Source organism: Sciurus vulgaris, assembly GCF_902686455.1.
Source record: "Sciurus vulgaris genome assembly, chromosome: 12".
NCBI lineage: Eukaryota > Metazoa > Chordata > Mammalia > Rodentia > Sciuridae > Sciurus > Sciurus vulgaris.
In genome coordinates this window covers 73,037,484-73,060,369 of record NC_136473.1, presented here as the reverse complement: position 1 = coordinate 73,060,369, position 22,886 = coordinate 73,037,484, and the positions used below count along the sequence as shown (strand labels likewise).

General features: G+C 35.1%; 1 protein-coding gene across 7 annotated transcripts in view; it reads left to right on the top strand.

Moving 5' to 3' along the window:
- The first annotated feature begins 40 nt into the window (after window positions 1-40).
- The window catches only part of RCOR3 (REST corepressor 3), a 46,469-nt gene continuing 23,623 nt past the window's right edge, over window positions 41-22,886 (top strand). For 2 of the 7 annotated variants that reach the window (XM_079106821.1, XM_079106826.1), the window contains exons 1-7: window positions 48-505; window positions 900-956; window positions 8,465-8,542; window positions 11,196-11,248; window positions 12,369-12,530; window positions 14,041-14,165; window positions 15,042-15,120. In XM_079106821.1, coding sequence (XP_078962947.1) covers window positions 340-505; window positions 900-956; window positions 8,465-8,542; window positions 11,196-11,248; window positions 12,369-12,530; window positions 14,041-14,165; window positions 15,042-15,120 — 720 coding nt within the window. In that variant the 5' untranslated portion in view covers window positions 48-339. Of the gene's footprint in view, window positions 506-898; window positions 957-8,464; window positions 8,543-8,744; window positions 9,092-11,195; window positions 11,249-12,368; window positions 12,531-14,040; window positions 14,166-15,041; window positions 15,121-22,886 lie in introns of those variants that run through there. The other 5 variants (XM_079106824.1, XM_079106822.1, XM_079106827.1 and 2 more) reach the window with 4 other exon arrangements.

Genomic DNA, 22,886 nt, shown 5'->3' with positions numbered 1-22,886 from the left:
CCCCTCCGGCGGCCGGAACCTCCCTGCGGGGCGGAGTGATACCGGCGGCGGCGTAGAGCGCGGCGCGGCCGTGAGGGGCGCCCGGGACTGCGCGGGGCGGGCGGCGGCGGAGGGAGGAGGGGAGAGAGGCGGGGCCGGGGCGGGTTGTTGTGAGGCGACTGCGCTACTGCCGGACCGGGGCGGTTATGGCGGCTCCATATTAACACCCTCCTCCACCGCCGCCGCCGTCTCCTCCTCCTCCTCCTCCTCCTTTCCCTCCCGCCCGCGCTCGTAAGCCATCTCCCCCTTCACCCTGACGCCTACTTCTTCCCCTCACCTTTCCCCCTCCCCTTTTCTACCATGCCCGGCATGATGGAGAAAGGGCCCGAGTTACTGGGGAAGAACCGATCGGCCAACGGCAGCGCCAAGAGCCCGGCGGGCGGCGGCAGCGGCGCCTCGTCCACCAACGGCGGGCTGCACTACTCCGAGCCCGAGAGCGGCTGCAGCAGCGACGACGAGCACGGTGGTAGCCTCGAACTCCTCCCCGCCAGCCCGCCTGCCCCCCTCCTCCCTCCTCCCCTCCCCCAGCCCCCTCCCCTCGCCGCGCTCCCGCCCTCCCTCCCCTCGGAGCCCGGGCGCTGCGGTAGCCTCGAACTCCCGGTGCAGTGCAGCAGCACCCCGCGACCCCCGTCCCTCCGCCCTCGCCCAATCCTCCGCCCTCGCCCCCCCCGCTCCCCGCCCCCCCATCCGCTGCCATCTCCCGGAGTGCCCGGAGTTAATATCTTCCCATCCACCGCCGCTTCTGTCCTTCCTCCAGCAATTTTTATTTTTTATTAAGTGTCTCTTAATTTTTCTTTTTCTTCTTCTTTTTTCATTTTTATTATTTTTTTATTTTTTTATTTTTTGGCATTGCTTTGCAGATGTTGGGATGAGAGTCGGAGCTGAATACCAAGCTCGGATCCCTGAATTTGATCCAGGTAGATATATCTGCTTGAGGAAAATCTTGTCTCCCCTTTTCTGGGCTTGGGGTGGCCAGGGTAGGGGTCCGGGCGTGGGGCTGGGAGGGCTGCGGGGCTGGGCTGGGCTGGGCAGGGCAAGGCGAGGCAAGGCATCTCTGGCGGAGAGGCTGTCAGGCTTGGCCGGGCAGTGACACAGGGCGTGTGGGCAGATGTGTGCATTGCAAGGTTAACATGGTTCCCTTTGGAGGCCACTTGCCCGCTGGTGGCTTCGCCTTTCTGTCCCCTCAGCACGGAGCGGGGGTCGGGGTGAGTGGACTAGGAGGTGCGAGGCCAGGGAAGCAGGGGCTGCGGAGCCGGGGGCTGGAGGAGAGAGGGCGTGGGGTGTGTGTAGATTAGCCTGCAAATGTCAGTTGCCACATAACCGGCCCCCGGGAACCCCTGGCCGCGCTCTGCAAGGGCGGGCGGCAAAGGCCTGGGCCCCTGTCACCCGCCCAAGCCAAGGGCAAGCCCCGCCGACCCCCATGCAGCCGGGATTGTCTCTTTTCTTTCTTTTTGGCTAGGTGGTGTGGCTTTGGCCGCGGCATCTCTGCGGAGTGTAGGAGCCGCGGAGGAAAAGGGGTGGGGGAAGGGAGTGGGGAGACGCCAGCCGCACACCTCGCTCTCCAGCCAGCCCTAGGAAGTCAGACCACAGGACAGTGGCTGCAGCTGCCAAGGAGACATTTTCTCCCCGAGCAGCCAGGTTCCAGCGTCCTCTGCCAACCCAGCTTGCGGGCTCCCTGTCTACTTTTCTCCAAACAGGCTCCCTCACGGTCACGGGATTTCAGCCTGAGCGGGGATTGGGCGAGAGTTCCGCATATGGAGGCGCCCTTGCTGGAGCCTCTCAGGAGTGGAGCGCGTTTTCTCCTCCCTACTCCGCCCAGACCCTCTTCAGTTCAGGCTTTAGACAGGCTAAGAAAAGCCCCCTCCCCTTTTTTCTTACAGTTGTTCATTTTTTGCCCAGTGCCCATTCATAACAACATTGTGTCTGACTCTTTGATTATGTTAGATATTAATAGGGCTTACTTGCATTTTCTAGCGGGAAACTGCACGTTTAATTATTAGCGGGGGATGGATATTTTTGTTCCCCTCGTACCTATTAGAATAGTGCAAAATGATATTTATCAACCATTTGCAGAGTTTAGGTAGCAGCTCTTCTCTCAAGGGAAGAGGGTAAAATAATAAGCGTTAAAAGGATTGTCAAGACAGTTTCTTTTCCAGTAGGTGAAAACAGTTTTAGAAGAGTGCTCCCTAGATCTGGGTCGAAATGACATTACTGTTAGTTCATTTTATGCAGAGGCTGTCAGTGTGTATACTGCTGGGTTTCAAATACTCTTAGACATTTTTGTTAAATTAATTTTCCCTATTCGTGTAACTAGTAGTTGAATGCACTTTAACATTACCTTGTATCTCACGGTTTTGCTTGCTTACAAAAGCATACCTTGGCTTCAGGATAGACTTAATTTACTTCCCAGTTCTTGTTTTTGAGCTCTGAGCAAGTGACTGGCCTTCCGAAATCTCAATTTGCCAAACTCTAAAAACTATTTTATGGTATTCTTAGCAGGATTAAATGATGGGTATATAGCTTTTATTCAGTAGATTGAATTTCATAATTATGAGAAATGATTCTCAGAATATTTATACCTTTTCGATTTAGAACTTTAATTGCTACTCTGTGCTTCTTTGAATATGATAAAGTTATTCCAAATTAGAACTCAGCAGTCAGGATTATTTTATAAGTTATAAATGTATCTTTTTGCTTTTTGCCCCATTAGGTCAACATGAGTAAATATTTTTTTCCTAGACAACTATTTATAGGTTGATCAGGGATCAATATCATGCTGAAGCAAACTTGTACTATAAGCATTTTTTAAAACTAATAAACCGTGGAATGAATTTCAAAATTTAAAGAATACATTGAAACAAATATTGTTCAGGTGGTTTGACTTGATGACTATTTGGATTAACCAACTTAATTGAATATACTTTGCTTATTTTGAACATAAATAGAATATTTGTGGAGAAAACTCAAGGTTAACATTTTTAATATTTATAATTTATTTATTCAGCTAATAATTGATATTTTGTTAGAATAAACACCACATTCTTTAAATTTACTTTTCTCTTTTTTTTTTTTTTTCTGTTTAACAATCTCCAGTGCAAGGACCACAGTTAAAAACAATTACCATTTAGCCTTAGGTAGACTTTTCTGTTTTGACCCTACATCAGTCTTGTTAAACAAACATAGATTATCAGTTTTTAGACATTTTTTAGTAAGGAAATATTGTACTTTTTGCTGCTGTTTTATTCTAAGTGTGGAACTGTTCTTTGAAGTTTTCATATCAATTTAAAATAATTAGGTGGGAATTTGTAGTACTTTGGAAAAAACAGGAAAAGATATTTGTTAACTAATGATAGAAATTGAGAAATAGCTACTCTATCCTTTTCTCCTATCATTTCATTATGAGCATCTCATAAACCACTCAGTCCACCTTTGTGAAGATTATTTACCCATAACCCTAATAAATCATTTGACAGAAAAAAGTTACTTATTGAGATTATTATGATGAAAATGTAGAAAAATTAATACTATTTGTGGAAGGTATTTTTATTGAAAGAGATGATAGTTGTGATAGAAATTGAGCACATAATGAATTACCAATGGCAGTTACTGATGAATTACTGATAAACTGATAAGAAGAATTGAGATTTGTGTTGGAAATGCTGAAGCTGGGAGATCAGGGACACTTTCTCTTTCTTAAGGGGTCATTGCTAATGTCTTTAAAATTTAAAAACTAGATTTCTGATTATTTTTCAATCATTTACTAGTTTTTTTATTTAGTGGCCACTGACAGCGTACTTCATGAAGAGTGTTTTGTGTAGTGAGTCTTAGATATGATCCCATGCCACTAATATGGCATAGTGACCTTAGATGAACTACCTGACTTCTCCAGGCTTTAGTTTGCTGTTCATAAAAGGGAGATGTTAACTGTAACATAAGATTACGTGAAAATTAATGTATACAAAATAGGGGTTTTCAAAATATTTTGCTTGCATACCTGTAAACATTTTGGAACAAAAGATTCATATATTTTAAAATTGACATCTCTTATTTGTAACTGAGTTTAAATAATTGAAGAATGTAATCTGTGTGTATTAAAAATAGTAATCCTTTGAAATAAAGTTTATATATTATTTTAAATGTATTCACTTAAATATAAGTACTCTAGTGATATGATAGTATCTATTTTGTAAAATACATTGGTAGATTCCTTGAAGTCTAAAGTTTATTCCTTTTTTGTTTTTGAAATCATTTCCATGTACTTTCCCCACAGAATTTTACCTTCCATAATATATTTGTATGCTTGGAAGTACTTTATTGATCACCTGCCCAACTTCACTACTTCTCTTCACACTATGTCCAACTTTTCTTCATAATATGTATTCTTATGAACATAGATGCTAAGTATTACATCTCTTCCGACCTGAAGTATTGCATCATTGATTAAAATTGTAGTTGTTACCATTTTTTAAGTAAAGAAGGGTTTTGCTAACACCTTGTTTAAAGCCCTGTAAGTTCTAAAATTCAGGTCATTGTGCTCTTGTAATATTTGGAATGTATAAGATGTGGCCTTTTTTTGTTTTTTAAGTAAGAGAAGGGTATTTTTCAAGAAGAATGACAGAAGTAGAATGAGCATATAGTAATCCCCCAATATCTGCAGGGATATGTAATAACTTATGGTAGATATTAGCAAATTCACCATATGATTATTATTTTTTTTCCTTATTAAGTCAAGAACTTCCAGCTATTCACTTAAAATACTTTGTGACTTCCCTTTGGCATATTTGAATTGTCACTATTGCTATCCTTGTACTTGGGGGACATTGTTAAGTAAAATAAGAGTTACCTGAATTCAAGGACTGCAGTACCACACAGTTAATCTGATAACTAGGACAGCTGCCAAGCAGTAGTACTAAAGCGTAGATAGGCTAGACAAAGGGGGATGAGCATGTCCCAGGGAGGACTGACTGGGACTGGGTGAGATTTCACAGTGCTGTTCAGTTTGGTGTGCAATTTAAAACTTAGGAATTGTTTATTTCTGAAATGTTTCACTTAATATTTTTGGACCACAGTTGACCATGAGAAGTGAAACCTCAGCTAAGGGAGAGACTGCTAAGTAACTTAGGTGGCAGGTGAGTTGTCAGGCAGATTGTCTTGGGAAAGAAAACAAAGTTCAAGGTCTGAAAATTAATTCCCTTAAAATTTATTCATGCTCATATGTCCCTCTGACACCCCAGTTTAAAGTCGGTATATCAGATATATAATATAAAGCCTCTTATATATAAATAGCAGAATTTTTAAAATATTTATACTATCTTACTCTCCATTTTTTAAGTTCTTTATCTGATATGTCTAGTCCATTATTTCCAGTCCTTATTTTTAATGCCTTAAAGGAAATCTAAAGTTTTTTTTTAACATATTTTGAAATTGGCCGTTGATCAGAAATCTTAGCTTATCAAATTGGTTATGGTTTCTTAGTTGGTTGTCCCCAGTAGCCTCATAAATTACCAACTCTAGTTAAGAGATCCAAGTGGTTTCACAAGATTAAACTTTCAAATGTTTTATTTAAAAACCGTCTTAACAGTCTATTTTCAGAACTCACAGGCCACTACATAGTCTTAAAATTATGGTAGCTTGCAATATAAGTTTTGGTTTGTATTTTAGGAGCTGAAGAAAGTAAGTTTTGATTTGTATTTTAATGTATTCAGAAGATAGTGTACTTCTAAGCCTTGATTATTTTGTTGGTGAATCAGGTTTGATTCTGTTTCTGAATGTAAGGTAATACTGGGGTATGTTTTTATATATTTTTACAGTTAAAATCAAAATAAGCATTAGGCTTATGTCTTTTAAATATTTGTTTATTGTAGTTTTTATACTGGAATGGGTAAACCTTTATTGGATGCAAAATTTTCTAAGGCATAATTATTTTAACAGGACAAGTTACTTTCTACTTTTTTTTTTTATAGAAGGAGGAACAGGATGAGATGTTAGAAAAACAAAAAAGGTCATTTCAGTTATTCAGTCTTATTTTCAAGGGATGGATGAGAGAATATTAGCCATTTGAGTTATATCCTCATGAGGTTTTGTTTGTTTTATGTATTGGTAAGATGGAAAGAAGCCTTCCTAGGGTAAAGAAGGGAACTTAAGGAAAAACTGTCTAAAATAAGCATATGCCAGCAATACTGTCTTCTATAATGCTTATCATATATCCAATACTTACATTAATTCAATTTTTTAACAACTCTGTGAAATAAGTACGTACTAAGCATTGTTATTTTTAGAGATGAGGAAAACTGAGGCACTGACTGATTATGTGGATATACCCAAGGAGACACAGCTACTAAGTGTCAGAGCTAGGATTCAAATTCTGGGAGTCTGACTCTATTATACATATTTCTGCAAACATCAGTTATCTCTTAGATCTTGTTGACCCATATGTAGTTGAAAATGTTGAGTCCATAGTTAGGGGAACATTGTAAAATGCCTAATTAGGCATTTTCTGCTCTCTGACAGGATTGCCCTCTACTCATACCCCTTTTCACCCCCCTGTCCAAAGAACTATTAGTCCCCACAGCTTGTATGCTAGTTTCTGTCAGATTAGGCCCTTAATTACAGTGCTAAGAATTTTGGGGGAAACGACTGATATTCTATGGGAAATTTTTTCTTTAAAAGTTCAACATTTGTTTAGTGAGACATAATTTACACTTTATATAAGAGTAAGTTGCAAGAAAATGTATTTAACTGTTAAGCATGATATGCTGTTAAGACTTGAAACAATGCATTTCATGTTGTATTACATAAGAGTTAACTGATGTTATTGTCACAATCCACTATGCAAAAAGAATCAGTTCCATGTTAAAGGACTGAAGTTCAGGACATTCACTCAAAATAACATTAGGTTTTATTAAGAAAAGTCTTCTGACCAACATAAGATAGGATTTCTGTTTTACATCCATTGAGTGAGTAGGCTATTTTGTATTTATGGTTTTACATGGTTAAAATTTAAATATATGTCTAAATTGGAGTTTTTAAAAGACATCTCAAAGTTTATTTTCATCGAATATAAATTTCAGATAATGAACTTCTAACTTGCAGTTTTAAGATTCTAAGTCCCTTTTCTTGTCCTGTTTTCTTAAAGGTACAACAGAATACAAAGATTTTACTTTTAGATTTATTTTGTAGTTGTGGTTTTTCTAATAAGTTGATAATGTTTATCCTTTTATTTCTCTTTTCTCCATCCTTAATTTTTGCTTACCATAAAGCACAGGTTTCAAATCATTTTGGCTTCCTATTTCACTAACAGTATATGATTATTCAACTAAAATTTGTTGAGTTGAAATACGGTAAGGATATATGATAATTCTCCAAAAATAAACTATTAAATGCTATTAAATTATTGCCTGCTAAATTCCTTTCTCTATGTAGAGATGATGGAAGTAGTTCTCTTACCCTAAAAATGAATGTTCTTTTTTCCAAATAACTTTGTAACATTATTAACAATCCCAACTTAAACTCAGAATTCTATTAATGTTTTATGTAAATAATTTTGGAATTCTGATCATAACCTAGTAGTAGCTAAAAGTAACTCATAAAAGTCACTTGACATAAACAAACTTTAACTTGTGACAGCAGTGCTTAATTAGTAGCTTAATTAACTTGGATCTCAGACTTAGGAGGAAGTCAGAAAAAGACCACCATTTTATTAAAAGCTGGAACCTACAGGCATGTACTTGACTCTGGGGTAGCGGTGTCAGTCTTTCATTCATTCTGTTTATTCTTTTAATTTGCATTAATAGGGCTTGATTTTTCTGACTTTTTGTAGATTGTAATAGACTAGAAATAAATTAGGAAGGGAGAGCATACTTGTAGATTTAGAAATGTACTTTCAGATTACATTAAGAAGAAATTTCATTAGCTTTTTATCTTTTGACTTAGAGCACATATTATTATTTTAAATGTGCTGAAATAAAGTTTAAAAATGAGAGCTAAAAGACTTAGTGTGGAATAAAATTAAGTGAAGGCCATAAAAGCAGATACTACTATTTAAAAATTAACAGTAATCTTGGCCCATTTAGAGTGGGACAAAGTAATACCTGAGGTATTCTCTCTAGTTTAAAAAGTCAGAATTCTTAATGATGATCCCTAACTAATAAATAGAATAGAAGGCTGAATCTGATTCTGTTAGTAAACAGGGATATGTAATATACTTCAGAAAGTCTTTAAGGTGTCTAAGCATCAGAATTTGCAGAATTTCCTTAATTTTCATAAATGGATATTTACTATCTTTAAATGTATTTTTCTTGTCTTCGTTTTCCTATACTTCCTTTGTCCTCCTTTGCAGGTAATGTTTAAATAAAACTTTCTCTGATTACACTTATTTTAAATTGCATAATTACATAATATTCAAAGTAATTAATTTTTTCCCCAGGTGCTACAAAGTACACAGATAAAGACAATGGAGGGATGCTTGTATGGTCTCCATATCACAGTATCCCAGATGCCAAATGTAAGTTTTCTGAGATTGAACATTAAGGTCAACAGGGATCTATCAGCCAATTCAAAAATGCTACTTATGTTTGTTTTTGAGTCTTTTAGAGTCTCATAAGAAAACAGTTTTGTTGTTTGTTTTGTTTTTTTAATGGAGGTTGTTATATTAGAATGTTTTTCCTTTTGAAAGATAGTGGGTTGATCATTCCAATTTGTGTCAGGCCCATGAAGAATGAAAAAACCTAGGATCTGATGGCATTGCTGCTTAAATCCTCAAGCAGGGGAGGGAGTTACTATATAGACCTCTGCACAGGCTTTTCCTCAGTATATGGAGCTGTAAAGAAATGCCTTCAAACTTCAAAGAGCCCACTATCATTACCATTTTAAAGAGAAAAGGGGAAAGAACTGACTTCAGCAGCCATCAGGTCATCTTTGTGCTCTCCATTTCTGGACGGAGACCTTCTGGATCATTGACCATGCACTTCTTGAATCATGGTGTGGCTTTAGACTTCAATGTGATGTAGCGGACCTGATCCTTTGCGGCACATCAGATATAGGAAACGTGCAGGTAACAACACTAAGATCCCCATCCCTCCATTCAGTTATCATTGAACTTATTAAATAACAACAGCAACAGCAACACTGAACAGACATTCTAGAAGCTATAAAATAGTTTGTCTTTTTAAAGTATTTACTAACATCATAAAGATGTCTCATGGTTTTAGTCTCAAGAAAATGATATCCTATATATCATGTGCATAGTAAGTCTAATCATGCTATTGATGCAATAAGAAGACTAAAAATTGAAAACTGAGTGTGCTTTTGCATACCTGACAATTCGTCCTATTTAAGAACTCTAGAATATCAGCTAAGGGTTTAGCTGGTATTCTAGGAATATGTGTCTTTGAGGCATTCTTAATAGAAAACATGAAATTATTCATTTGGGGCTATATACTGAGAATCTGAAAGAGACTATTAGGTTTCCCAGGTTTAATCCTCATTACAGGCAAAGGTTATCATTCACAAAAATCATCAGGATGTCATTGCATTTTGCTGTTTTAGCTTTGTTTTTATACATTGTGCACTTCTTACTTAGCAAAGTGGAAAACAAAATCCAGAAAGCTAGCATGACTTCGGTAGTGTGGTGTCCATGTAGAATATCCAACAAAGGTCTAGGGTAGTGAGCTTGAATCCTGGGTATGCATTGGAATCACTTGGGAAACTTTTCTTTTAAAACTATTGATGTCTAGCATTCCTCTCAAACCAATTAAATCTAAATATTCACAGGTGAAGCCTGGGCATCTTACTTTTTAAAAGCTTCCACACTGATTCTAATACATAGCTAGGGTTGAGAACCACTGGTTGATTGGTATTATTTAGTTTCCTGTCTATAGGACTATAAAATAATTAATTTAATCAGCATATACTTAGATGTCATGTATTTAAGTGCTGTGGATTCTAAGCAAATTTGAATATTTGGATTTTTTGCACCAAAAGTTCATACTGGGAGAGATAATAATAGCATCCATAAAAAAAATAGTTGCTAGGGCTGGGGAGATAGCTCAGCTGGTAGAGTGTTTGCCTTGCAAGCACAAGGCCCTGAGTTTGATCCCCAGTATCGTGCAAAAAAAAAAAAAAAGTGGCTATTGTAACAGCATTATTATTATAATAGCACAATATAAAACCGTACTGACCAATATTAGTAGCAGATATTTAAAATACATAAAATGTGCCAAATGCTGCTCTAAGCACTTCCCATATATTAATTCATTTAATCATAAGAGGAAGTTTACTATTTTCATCATCAGTTTGAAGGGAGGAGACTTAAGGCACACAAAGATCAAGTTACTGGACCAAGTCCCAAAATTCAGTAACCAGAAAGTCAAGCTCAGGTAGACTAGTTGTTTCAGGACCAAAATTCTTAACCACTCCTGAGAGGTATGTTTAAGGAAATATAAAGGGTTAAGAAGAAGTGATGTGATATGAATTTCACATAAGACCAAGTCCTGAATATGGCAGAATTCTTTGCTGTGAGGCATTGAAATAGCCAGTATATCATCATTACAACTGCTTAAGTGAAGAATTTGTTAATTTAATTACATGTGAAGGATAAGTGAAAATGGAATACTCAGATATTCTTTGTATAACAGAAAGAACTGAAGGGAATTTTAGAAATACTGAAGCATACTTAAATTTGTCATTTTTCTATAGAGCTGGCAAAATCATAGGTAAATCATCCTTCATACAGCAATCAAAAATGGGATGTTAAAGGCTTTGAGCCAGCTCTAAACATGAGAAAGGGTCTTAAATAGCTGTTTCTGCAAATAAAGACTAATAAAAAAAAAATCAAGAATTTTTCTTAGCATTTTACATTGTAATTAGATTCTATTTTTTACTCACAGATTTGGATTTTTCTGCATATAAAAATGATTATAGTGATTCCATTGAATTAAGTATATGATATATGATCAGAGAGATAGCATACTAAATAAAATTTTAAACCAGGCAAACCTGTGATCCTGTATATAGAAGTCTCTTTTTGTAACATTTTGTGGAAGATGGATTTGGCTACTTTTTTACCCCTGGAGAAATAATTTTGTCATGTTTTTAAAAAAGCATACCAAGGCATATTAAGTAAACAAAAGTAATTATCTAACATTGTTTCATTACAGTGGATGAATATATTGCAATTGCAAAGGAGAAACATGGCTACAATGTCGAACAGGTATGTAGCGGATTTTTTTTTTTTTAAAGACATAGGTTCCTGTTATGTTGACCAGGCTAACCTAAAACGCCTGGGCCCAAGCAGTCCTCCTTCCTCGGCCTCCTGAGTAACTGGTACTATAAGCATGTACTACTGCACCCTGCTTGGAAATAGATTGTTAAGTTTCATTTCAACTACGTAGCATTTTATCTTTTATCAAAATTAATAGTAAAATAGGTAGATTTGTTTTTAAAGAAGTAAGAAAGGTCAAGTATCTATAACCTGGGTTATTGAGAACTAACTTTATAGTCTGTAGCATGGTAAATTAATATCATTTTTGTGAAATGAGATATTTATTTTATCTATATATCTAAGCTTCTTAGTTAACTTTTTTTATGCTGTATCTCTTTTTAAAGTCTTAAAGATTTAGCCCCTAAAGGATTTGACCTACTGCTTAGAATGGAGTAGAAAGTTGTAGGATTTTTAGAAATTGGCGGTTTCAGCCTTATGACTTAGTGATCAAATAATTAAATTTATTTATGTGCCATCTAATAATTCTATATACATTATGAAAATAAAACTTTTTAAAATCTGTGATGAAATATTAAATTGTTAATGGTGCAGAGGAAGTTTACTTCTTGAGGTGTTTAGCCTATCTGTACTTCTAAATATTTCTCTACCAAGTTCCAACTAAACATTTCTGATTTTGTGTTAAAATTGATAGTTTTATTCAAGAATGAATTTACTTGATATTTTCCTTTTGGTATATTTTTTCCTACACATTGACAATAAGTGTGGTGTTGTAAAAACCATGATACATGCGTACAAACCTGCTTTAGAAATTAAAGTCACTCCTTAGCTCACTGTTTTTCTTAGATTGTGCTACAAATATGGTATGTATGATTTAAAAGAAATAATTTCTTAGCTGATGCAGCAAATATGGTATGTATGAACATTTGCTGTTCTAGGGCTCTGATTTATAAGAAATAAATAAATGAGGTATGCTACTTGAGCACCTCTGTAAAAGCCCTCAGTTCAGTTGAAGTCATAGGCTTAAGATTTTTATCTAATTTGTGTTTAACTTTTTTAAATGTGATAGAACATAAGTCCATTAAAACCAAAGAGGAATTTCTCTTCAAAGGCACTTGGCATGTTGTTCTGGCATAAACATAACATTGAGAAGTCCCTTGCTGATCTCCCTAATTTCACTCCCTTTCCGGATGAGTGGACAGTTGAAGATAAAGTCCTATTCGAACAAGCCTTTAGTTTTCATGGGAAGAGCTTTCACAGGATTCAGCAAATGGTATGGTGATTTTGGTCTTTCTGCAATTCATACCTGAATAACAACTTATGCAACAGTTGAATACTTCCTAATTACTAAATACAAAGAAGTTTTTCCACATAACTCTAATTTTGAATTATTATTTGAAAATAGGTATATTTGCATATAGTACTATTTTGTACAACCATTCATACATGACAGTTGTGTGCTATTTCTTTTTAGTAAATTAGCTTTGTTTTGACTTAAATTTTATGTTGTAACAGTTATTAAGTATGTTTGTCCCGGGGGGAAGAAAATCATAATTTCAACTTTATTTTTAAATGTTTTGTTTTGTGACATTAGAATTTTGTTTCCTAATTTATAATTTTTTGGATATGAAAACACATTTTTAAAATTTGCATATTTCAGTATTATCTAGGCACTGATTTTTTTTTCCTTTGCAAGAATAGTCACTTGATCTACATTTCTAGTTCTTAAATTTTTAATGTATCAATATGTCTGAGAATGTACCTAATTAAACTACTTTAGGCAAAGTGAATAAAAATGAGATAATAGTGGTAAATATTTCTAGGTATCTTCCATAACCAAAGAAAACTTTTTTTTTTTTTTTTTTTTTGGCAATGCGGGGGATTGAACTCGGGGCTTTGTGCTTGTGAGGCAGACTCTGTACTAACTGAGCTATATCCCTAGCCCCTGAAGAGAACGTTTTTCTTGGGAAGTTTGCAGGATCCTTGTTTGCCAGTATGACATATGAGTGCATAATAATTAACTTTGATACTCAGAGACTTTATTTGATGGCTAAAATCTTCATTATTTACCGTCTTAAGATCTGGATTTAAAACCAAGTGATTCAAAAAGTTCAGTATCAAGAACCAAAGTAGCTCTTCTTGAAAACATTTTGCTAAATGAAAATAAATCATATGTTATATGAGTCCATTTACATTAAATGTTAAGAATAGGCAAATCCATAAAAGACAGGAAGTAGATTAGTGGTTACCAGAGAGGAGAGAATAAGTAATGGCTCCTAATGGGTATGGGATTTCTTTTTGAGGTTAGAAAAATGTTATGGTATTAGATAGAGGTAAAGTACAAGTTAGTGAATATACTAAAAACCACTGAGTTGATACAATTATTTTTTACTTTTATGTTACTTTAATTATATTAAAAATTCTAATTTATAGAGAGGATTAAAAAAGAATTGAATGGCTCTTTAAGGAAGTGAATACTGAATACTAACATGGCTATCCTGAAACTTCTAGGGGATATTCTCACTAAGTTAATTTGTGACATTCTTCTCTCCGCCTCCCCCAACCCAGAACGAGCTGTAACATTCAGAAATTTCAGTGACATTAGTGTGGTGTGGGGTACCATGATTTGAACACTTTTTAGCTGTTGTAATACATAAAAGTACCTATGAAGTATTTCTCATTTGTGCCTTTATTATCAAAGAATAATATCAATAATACTCATCTTGTTAATCTGATTTCATGGATTAAACTTGCCAATATCAACATGTTTTGTTTTCTTTAAGCTTCCAGATAAGACAATTGCAAGCCTTGTAAAATATTACTATTCTTGGAAAAAAACTCGTTCTAGGACAAGTTTGATGGATCGCCAGGCTCGTAAACTAGCCAATAGACATAATCAGGGTGACAGGTAGGTTGAATGCTCTTTTGTTAGTTACAGTTTTAGGGACATTGCATTGGATCACCTCTTTCATAAGGCAAAAAAAAAAAAAAAAAATTCACAACGTATTGTATTTCCTATCCTTACGTACATGTTTCTGCTCTGATAGGAAAAGCCAAGTGGTCATAAGTCTTAATAGTAAGAACTCTGTTGAACTCTTTTAACTGTAATTACCAATGTTTCCTGTTAGTTTTTTGTTTTGGAGTGGGGATTGAACCCAGGGGTGCTTTACCAATGAGCTACATCCCCAGCTATTTTTATTTTTTACTTTTTATTTTGAAAGTCTTACCAAGTTGCTAGGGGCCACTAAATTGCTGAGACTGGCCTCAAACTTGTGATCCTCCTGCCTCAACCTCCCAAGTCACAGGAATTACAGGCATGTGGAACCACGCCCAGCCTCCTTTCAGTATTAATATACCCAATACATATATTGGGAATATATTAAAGAATATCTTTTGAAGATGATATCCTTTCAACACTTATCTGAGTAACTGAAGTCTTCATCATTATAACTGTAACTTTCATTTTGTTTCCTGGTTTTTGTCTGGTTTTACTCTGTAGAGAGTTCAAATTACAAGTATTGTACCAAATTGTACATATTCTCTTTTCCTATTGAGCCTCTACTTTTTAACTAGAAATGTTTGCTAACATTGTTCTGTAAGCCTTAGAGAATTAATGTTTCTAAACACTGAAGGAATTAAAGTACGAACTCATCTTCCCAATGACGAGTCTCATTCTATTGAAGAATATTTAGTAAAATTATTAGAAAATAGGTTATAACTTGATAAGAGCACTGGAATAAAAGAAAAAAAAAGAATTAAGTGTACTAATCTTTGTTCCTTTCAGTGATGATGATGTGGAAGAAACACACCCAATGGACGGGAATGATAGTGATTACGATCCTAAAAAAGAAGCCAAAAAAGAGGTAATGATCATTAGAAGTTCTTGTAATTTTTCTACAAATTACTAAAAAAGAATGAGTAGTACTTTATATTAAGAAAAAAAATTATATAATGATTTAGGGGATAGCAAATATCAGTGAGAGGGATTTGGAAACATAGTAATATTGAAAACCTCAATCAGCCAATGTTTTAATTAATTTGGGGACTATCTCCTTTAGTCATACATAAACCCCCTGCCACAATCCCCAGCCTTTAATGCATAGAAAAGAAATAAAACCACATTTAGATAATATACTTTTTAAATATAAGACTTTCTGGTTTTGTTACCCAGTTTTCCTTGGAAATATTTTGATTCATTTACGTTATAGCAAATTAGAAAGTAGTAGCAGGTATAATGACAATAGTGAAAATTGAAAGCTATCTCAAAGGAAGAGATGGAAGAATACCCAACTAGAAAAATACTCTTAAACTGCAATGTGATGATGATAATGATAACTTAAAATAACATTAAGAAAGGCTAGATTTGTATACATATTCTGTTGAATAAAGCAAGAACTTATATTGTAAAAAATAGTTAAAATGTTGATAGTTAAAGGATTATGAGATATAGGCAGCTTTGAAGTAGTAAAAATAACTGAAATTGGAGACAGATCTGAGTTTGTTGAAACTGTTTGCTAAGTGTGTGATCTCTTCCGATTTAACAACTGCCTCTTAACTCAGTACCATGATTCATTCTGGTTCTTGTCAGCACTAACTCTTTCATTAATGAAATTTTTAAAATCTTACTCTAATTTGATAATTTACTGTGTTCTTTCTACTGCTAAATAGTCTCAAGTTCGATTCCTTCATTTTCCTCCAAGTCTTGCCTTTCCTCAAGCCATAGATCAATGAATAACTACTCAAATTGTTTTCTTCCCCATTTCTTCAGATTCCCGTTTCCTCTTCCCATACACCTCCCGTAGCCATATAAACCCAACATGCTGAATCATTTGCATTCTTAAGAGGCATAGCAAGAGAAAAATGACAAAATTATACAGATTTTTGTTACTACAAAAAATAGCTTCCAACCTCAGGGGAATCTTTAGTGCCTCTCAAATATTAACTTCTAAATCTCAGTTTTTTCTTTGGTAAAATGAAAATAGTAGGATTGTTTTGAAGAATCCAGGACACAGGGAATCTTAAATACCAGTTGCTGTTGTTTTATCATCCAGGACACTTTTTTGAACATTTGTTCCTTTTTACACCTTGCCTGAAACCCCTGTACCCTCCAGAACACTTGGCAGATTATTTCACAGAGAAAACAGCATTCAGATGCTGCCTTGCATTGCAGCCCTTCCCCTAACCTCAGTGCTACCATTCTGCCCTTTTCATCTTAGTGTATTTGTACTTAAAATATCATATTGCATTTAGTTTATTTTATCCACTAAAATGTGAGCTCTTTGAACTCACAGGAACTGCATTATTCATAAGTTATCATGTATCCCCCAACACTTGGCACAGTAACTGATTTATAATAGATACGTGTTTGTTGAATATTTTTGTGCCTGAATGCCTCTTTCTTACACTATGAAAGTTTCCTACTCTAGTTCTATACAGTTTCATTGCTTGTTTGATCCTAGCCATTCCTTCTACTCTATTCCTAACTTCATTCATCAGACTTTCTTCATCAGTTATCCCTTCTCTTAACCATATTTCCACTACAGCCCAGATGTTTAAGTCTTCCATTTAAAATTATAACCATCTCTCAACCAGTCCAGAAACAGCAATGCTTCTTCTGTCCCACCACTTCACTGAAACTGCCAGCACAGGTAACCAATGACCTTCTTGAACTGCCACATCCAGTGATTGATTACTCATTGTATTCTTGTGCTTTCTATACAATTTCATGTTTTTGACCTTCTCTTCTTGAAAAATCTTTTACTCTTGTAACACCTTTCTCTGATTTCTTTCTCCTGTTAACCATGTGTCTCAGTTTTTCTGACATTCTTTCTCCTTTCCTGTCATTTTGTCACGATAGTTATAACTGTTTTTCTCAAATAACTGAAATTTGATCATCTCTTCTCTGAATTACTAAAACTTTTCTATCTTACTGCCATGCCTCCAAATTCTTCTCACTACCTTTTTCAGTCCATTGTCCACCTCTTTGCCAAAGTAATCTTTTTAAAATTGAATCTTCTCTTTGCAACCTTTCCTTGGATTCATCTATAGGATCAAACAAACTTTCTAGTTAAGCATACCCACCCTACCCCACATATTTCAAATTGACAGTGTCTTTATTCCCTTGCTTTTGTCCTATTGTTTATGTTGGTCCCTTTTTTCTGGAATTTCTTTTCTACCCAAATCTGCCCAGGAAATTTCTTACAACTCTACAAGATGTTGCTTTTTAATGAAATCTTCTTGTACTTTATCTCGAACTGACAACTTCCTTATTTTCCTTAAATCTGTTGCAGTGCTGATTGCTTTGATCAGTACATGTTTACTCTTAATTCTTCTGCACCATCCACACCTGTCTATCCCTAGTTAGTAAGTTCTAAGAACGTTGTTTTATCATTTTAATCCCAAAGCCTGACACATGGTAAGCATTTGGTGAAATTATTATAATGAATGAGAATATATTTCATGAACAGTTACTATACAAATATAAAAGATAAGGGATTTGGTCTTCTCTAAAAGATATATATATATATATATATATATATATATATATATATATAAGATATATATAACAATATATATTTATTATATATATGATATATGATATATAATATATATAATAAATATATATATAAAATACTGTTTTGTTTTTGTTGTTTTTGCCTTTGATCTTATTCTGTTAACAAACAATATGAAATGAATATGAATTTAAAAGCATTAAAAAGAATATTTCAGGGTTGCAGTCCAGATCTAGAACTTTATGTCAGGAACTTCATTCATTACTCTTCCAAAAATGAGAGGGTAGCTGGGTGTAACCCCAGGAGTTTGGAAGGCTTAGGCAGGAAGATCACAAGTTCAAAGCCAGCCTCAGTAACTTAGCAAGGTACTAAGCAATTCAGCAAGACTCTGTCTTTAAATAAAAATGATGGGGATACTACATTATGACCTTTAACATAAATCTTTGTCCTTGCTACTGCCATACTATATAGGATGATTTTAGACTTTTAAAATTGTAACCTATATGTATAATAGTGTTTGTACAGTTTAAAAAATAGTAAACACCAGTCTATCCATTCCTGAGCTCAAGAAACAGAAGTCTTTTGTGTATATTTTCTCAACTGCCTACCATTCCCTTCTCTCCAGTGGGAATCTCTATCCTGAAATTTCTTAATTATTCACTTCATTTTATCATGTACATGTGTGATGATCATTTGATTTTTGTCCATTTCAAACTTTAATTGGAATCATGAAATATTTTAAGACTTGATTTTTGTTATTTTGGCAGTTCATTTTCCTTGTATACATTTACTATAACCTATCTACCCTCAGTTGATGGGCATCATTTCCAGCTATTATTTATGAGTAATGCTAATAGGAATATGTCCTTGGCCAGGCATGATGGTGCAAAGCTGTAATCCCAGCTACTGAGGAGGCTGAGACAGGAGGATCACAAGTTGCCAGCCTGGGCAACTTAGTGAGACCCTGTCTCAAAATAAAACAAAGAAAGGGCTGGATATATAGCTAAGTAGTAGAGTGTCTCTGGGTTCAATCCCCAGTGCTACCAAAAAAAAAAAAAAAAAAAAATCCTGAATACTCATGTATAAGGGATCCTTCAGGACAGTAATTTTCACTAAGGTTTAGCATTGGCCCCATAAGAAGCATTTAGAAATTATGGAGGTGTTCTTTTGTTGTCACAGCAATCGTAGGGCACCATATTCTGGAGTGGTCAGAAGAAATAGATAACAGCTGTCTTAAAATGCCCAAGGATTATTTGAAGTGGGATTACTCTATTTTAAGGCATAGCCATATCTGGTTTTCCTAGGCAAAACATTTTCCATATTTGATATACTTCTATTGGACTGTGAGAGTACTCATTGTCTGCTTCCTTGCCCATACTTGATTTGATCAGACTTAAAATATTACAGATCTGGCAATAAGAGATTTATCTCATTGGGCTCTCAATTGTCAGCTGAACATTTTTCCATTTGTTCATTGACTTATGTCTTTTGTAAGTGCTTTTTTTTCTGTTTTTAACCTACTTTATTGGAGGCTTTTGTTTTTTTTCTCAAAGACAGAAAAAAATAATTCTTTATACAGTCTAATCTCAGTCCTTTTAGTTCATGTATTTCAAAGGTCATTTAGCAGTTTTGGTTGATCTTTTTATTCTCTACAGGCTTAGGTAAACAACTTTTATCAAAAGCATGTAAAGTTTCAGATTTCCATATTCTTTTGTATTGTTTTGGAAGTTTTCCTTTTTACATTTAAGTTCTTGAGCTAATAGTAAATGGTGTAAGATAGAGAACTATTATTATTATTTTTTTAATATGGAAGTGATTCTGTCTTTTTCAGCTGGTGTGCAATATGTTTTGTCATATATGCATGGCTCTGTTCTGTTCCTCTTGTTAGTTAAATATCCTTTGTCCGTTCTATTTTGCCCCAATCACTGTAGCATACTTTTAAGTCTTGATAGCTGTCAACAAGTTCCACTACTTGTTTCTTTTTAAGTAGTAAGTTCCTTAGCTATTCTTGGGTCTTTGTGCTTCAAGTTTGTCACATCCTTAGGACAGCCCTACTAGATGTTGCATTGACTGTGTATAAAAATGGGAGAAATGATATATAATATATTTATGGATTATTTTAGATTCCCTATGTAGAGATTTATGTTACTTGAAAATAATGGCATTTTTTTCCTTTTCAGTCATTATCCTTGTTTCTTTTACTGAGATGGTTAGAATCACCATTATAATATTGAGTAAATGTTATTTGTTTTTATTCTTGATTTTAGAAAGAATGATTTTTATATTTCAACATCAACTAGAATGTTTTGCCTCCTTCCCATTAGCTATTAGTTGATTCTAGCTATTGGTTGGAGCAATTCATGTGGACTCTGTAAACTGGTGGTCTATGAGTATCCAGCTTATTAACAGAATGGCTGGTTTCTTCCAAAGCAGTTAATCCCTAAAGTACTATGTGGCTACTAGCTGGCCCAGACTTAGAAATTACTCAGTGTTACCTCAACTGCATTCTTTGCTTATAGATGAATCATCAAAGTTTTCCCAGAATCAAGGGAGGGGACATAAATCTCAGCTTCTCAGTGGCAAGAATGTCGAAGAGTTTGCTCACATGTTTTAAACCAAGCTTAGAATATGCAATTTTCAAAAATGTTTTTCTATATGTACGTAAGAAGATTCTTTAGTCTGTTGGTTATAAGGTTTTACATGAATCTATTAAGTTAGGCTTGTCCATTTTGTGGTTGAACTCTATTCTTATTGCTTGCCTGTCTTGCTAGCTTGGCTATTTTTGTCTATTCATCTAATCAGTTACTTGTTCAATCAATTATTGAGAAGTAAGACATATTTTGGAGCTGTTGACATTAGGTGTATCCAAATCTAGAATTTATGTACTTGATTCTGAATTGAGCCTTTTATCAATGTGTAGTGCCTCTTTCATTTCTTGTTTTAAATCTTGCCTTAAAGATTATTTTGTCTGATATGATATAGCTCCATAATCTTTCTTTTGTTAAGTGTTAAATTTTTTTTGGTATATCCTTATTATTTTACTTTCAATGTTTCTGTGTCCTCACATTTAAATATATGTCTTGTAAGGAATAAATAGGTAGGATTTTATATTTTACCTGAGGAGTATAGCCTGTTTACATTGATCATGATCATTATTGTTTGTATTTTTGTTTTTTCTTATTTTTACCTTCTGACTTTTCTAGTTTTCTGGTTGTACTTAGTGGTCTATTTTTGGGGATTAAGAATTCATATTTTATTCCATTATTTTACTTTCTATTAGTTTGGGGTGTTTCCATGTTTTATTCTTAATATGTACTCTAGAGACTTTATCCTGCATGTTTAGCTTAAAATCTAATATTGGTATCTTTTTAATGGCTTTTTGATTAATATAAAGCAGTTAGAATACATTGACTCTAACCACTAGCCTCCTGATTTGTGTCCACAGTGTCATATCTTAGTTTTTTGAATTAAACATATAGCCACTGTTTAGATTTCCCTATGTGTTAAACTTTTATTTTGCTCACCATTCTTTCTTAAATCTTAGTCCTTTCTTTTAAGATAAATTTCCCTTTTTTCCTGAAATACATCCTTTAGAGTTTATTTAGTGAGGATCTCCTGATTGTAAACACATGTCTGAGACCTGAATTTGAAATGTATTCTTCTAGAGAGGATTTACGTTTGTTTCTGCTAAGTGTCTGTAGGCAATACCAACCTGAGATACTTTTAAACTAAAATTTTTGATTTGGGGCTTTTCAGGCAAGATGATTTTATAAACTTTGGCCCCAAAGCTGCCTGAAGGCAGGCCTGTAGTTGTTTCTACTTAGTGTCTATAAGCACTGTCAACCTGAGATACTTTAAATTTTTGACTTGGGGCTTTTCAGGCTAGAAGATCATACAAATTTAGGCCCCCAACCTGCCTGAAGGCAGGGCTGTAGTTAGGGATTCTTAGGGGAGACTTTTTAATGCTTTCCTTTCCACTCAGCCAAGGATGAGGTAGGCATGACTGCCTTTTAATCTCCTCTCCTCTGTGGAGCAAGGGTATTTTTTTCTACTTCACACAATGACAACGTTCCCCTTTCAGCATTCTGGCTTTGTCTCTCATGCCCTGCACTGGTTGTTCTTTGAAGCCTGGGCTGCAGGCAAATGCCAGCTCCTGCATACTTGCTTATCTCTCTGGATTCTTGCTTTCTCATCATTTCTGGCCTCGGAGGAATTTCCTCACCTTCCTGCTAGCTCAGAAACAAATTTTAAAAGATTTTTAAAAAATACTTGATCTGCAATTTTAGGGATGTTATATACTGGAAGGAATTTTCTGAAGATCAAACCTGCCATGTATTACTTTGAGTTTTGAGAAATAAAGTAAACTATGTTTCATTATACAATGGTTTTATGAACTTTACTTAGTTCCTAAACAACTGGATTATTGAATCTAGTCAGTAAAATAAAATTCTATCTAATGGACTTTTTTTTTTTTTTTCTCTTAGAATCAGAGAATATCATTGTATTTTCCTATTACACTTTAAGAATTTTGCAGGTAATAGTGAAATACTACTTAAGACTTCATGGGTATCACTATTAGAATAGCTTTCCTGACCTGAGTTTAATTCTTCCTTTCTGAGGTATAAACTGATATTTTATTCAGAGATTTGAAGTTTAGGGAATAAGGTTAAGATAATTTTAACCATTAGAGGCATACTTTTGATTTTTTTTTTTTTTAACTTATTTACTTATTTATTACCAGGGATTGAACCCAGGGTAGCTTGACCACTGAGCAACATCCCCAGCCCTTTCTTGGTGTTTTATTTTGAGATAGGGCATTGCTAAGTCGAAAGGGGAATGTTGGCCTCAAACTTGTAATCCTCTTGCCCCAGTCTCTAGAGTCTCTGGGATTTTAGGCATGTGCCATTGTGCCCAGCTAAACAACTTTAAAGTGAAAATGAAATGTTACTTCTTTTTTTTTTACCAGCTGCCTAATCTGCATGTTCTGATTCCTAACTTGCCCCTTTTTTTCTTACTTACACTTTTCAAAAAATTTGTATTTAGTAAATTATAGTTTGCTTTTGTTTTTGTTTTTATTTTTTTCCTTCTGTTGCTTAGGGAAAATATATCCAATCTTG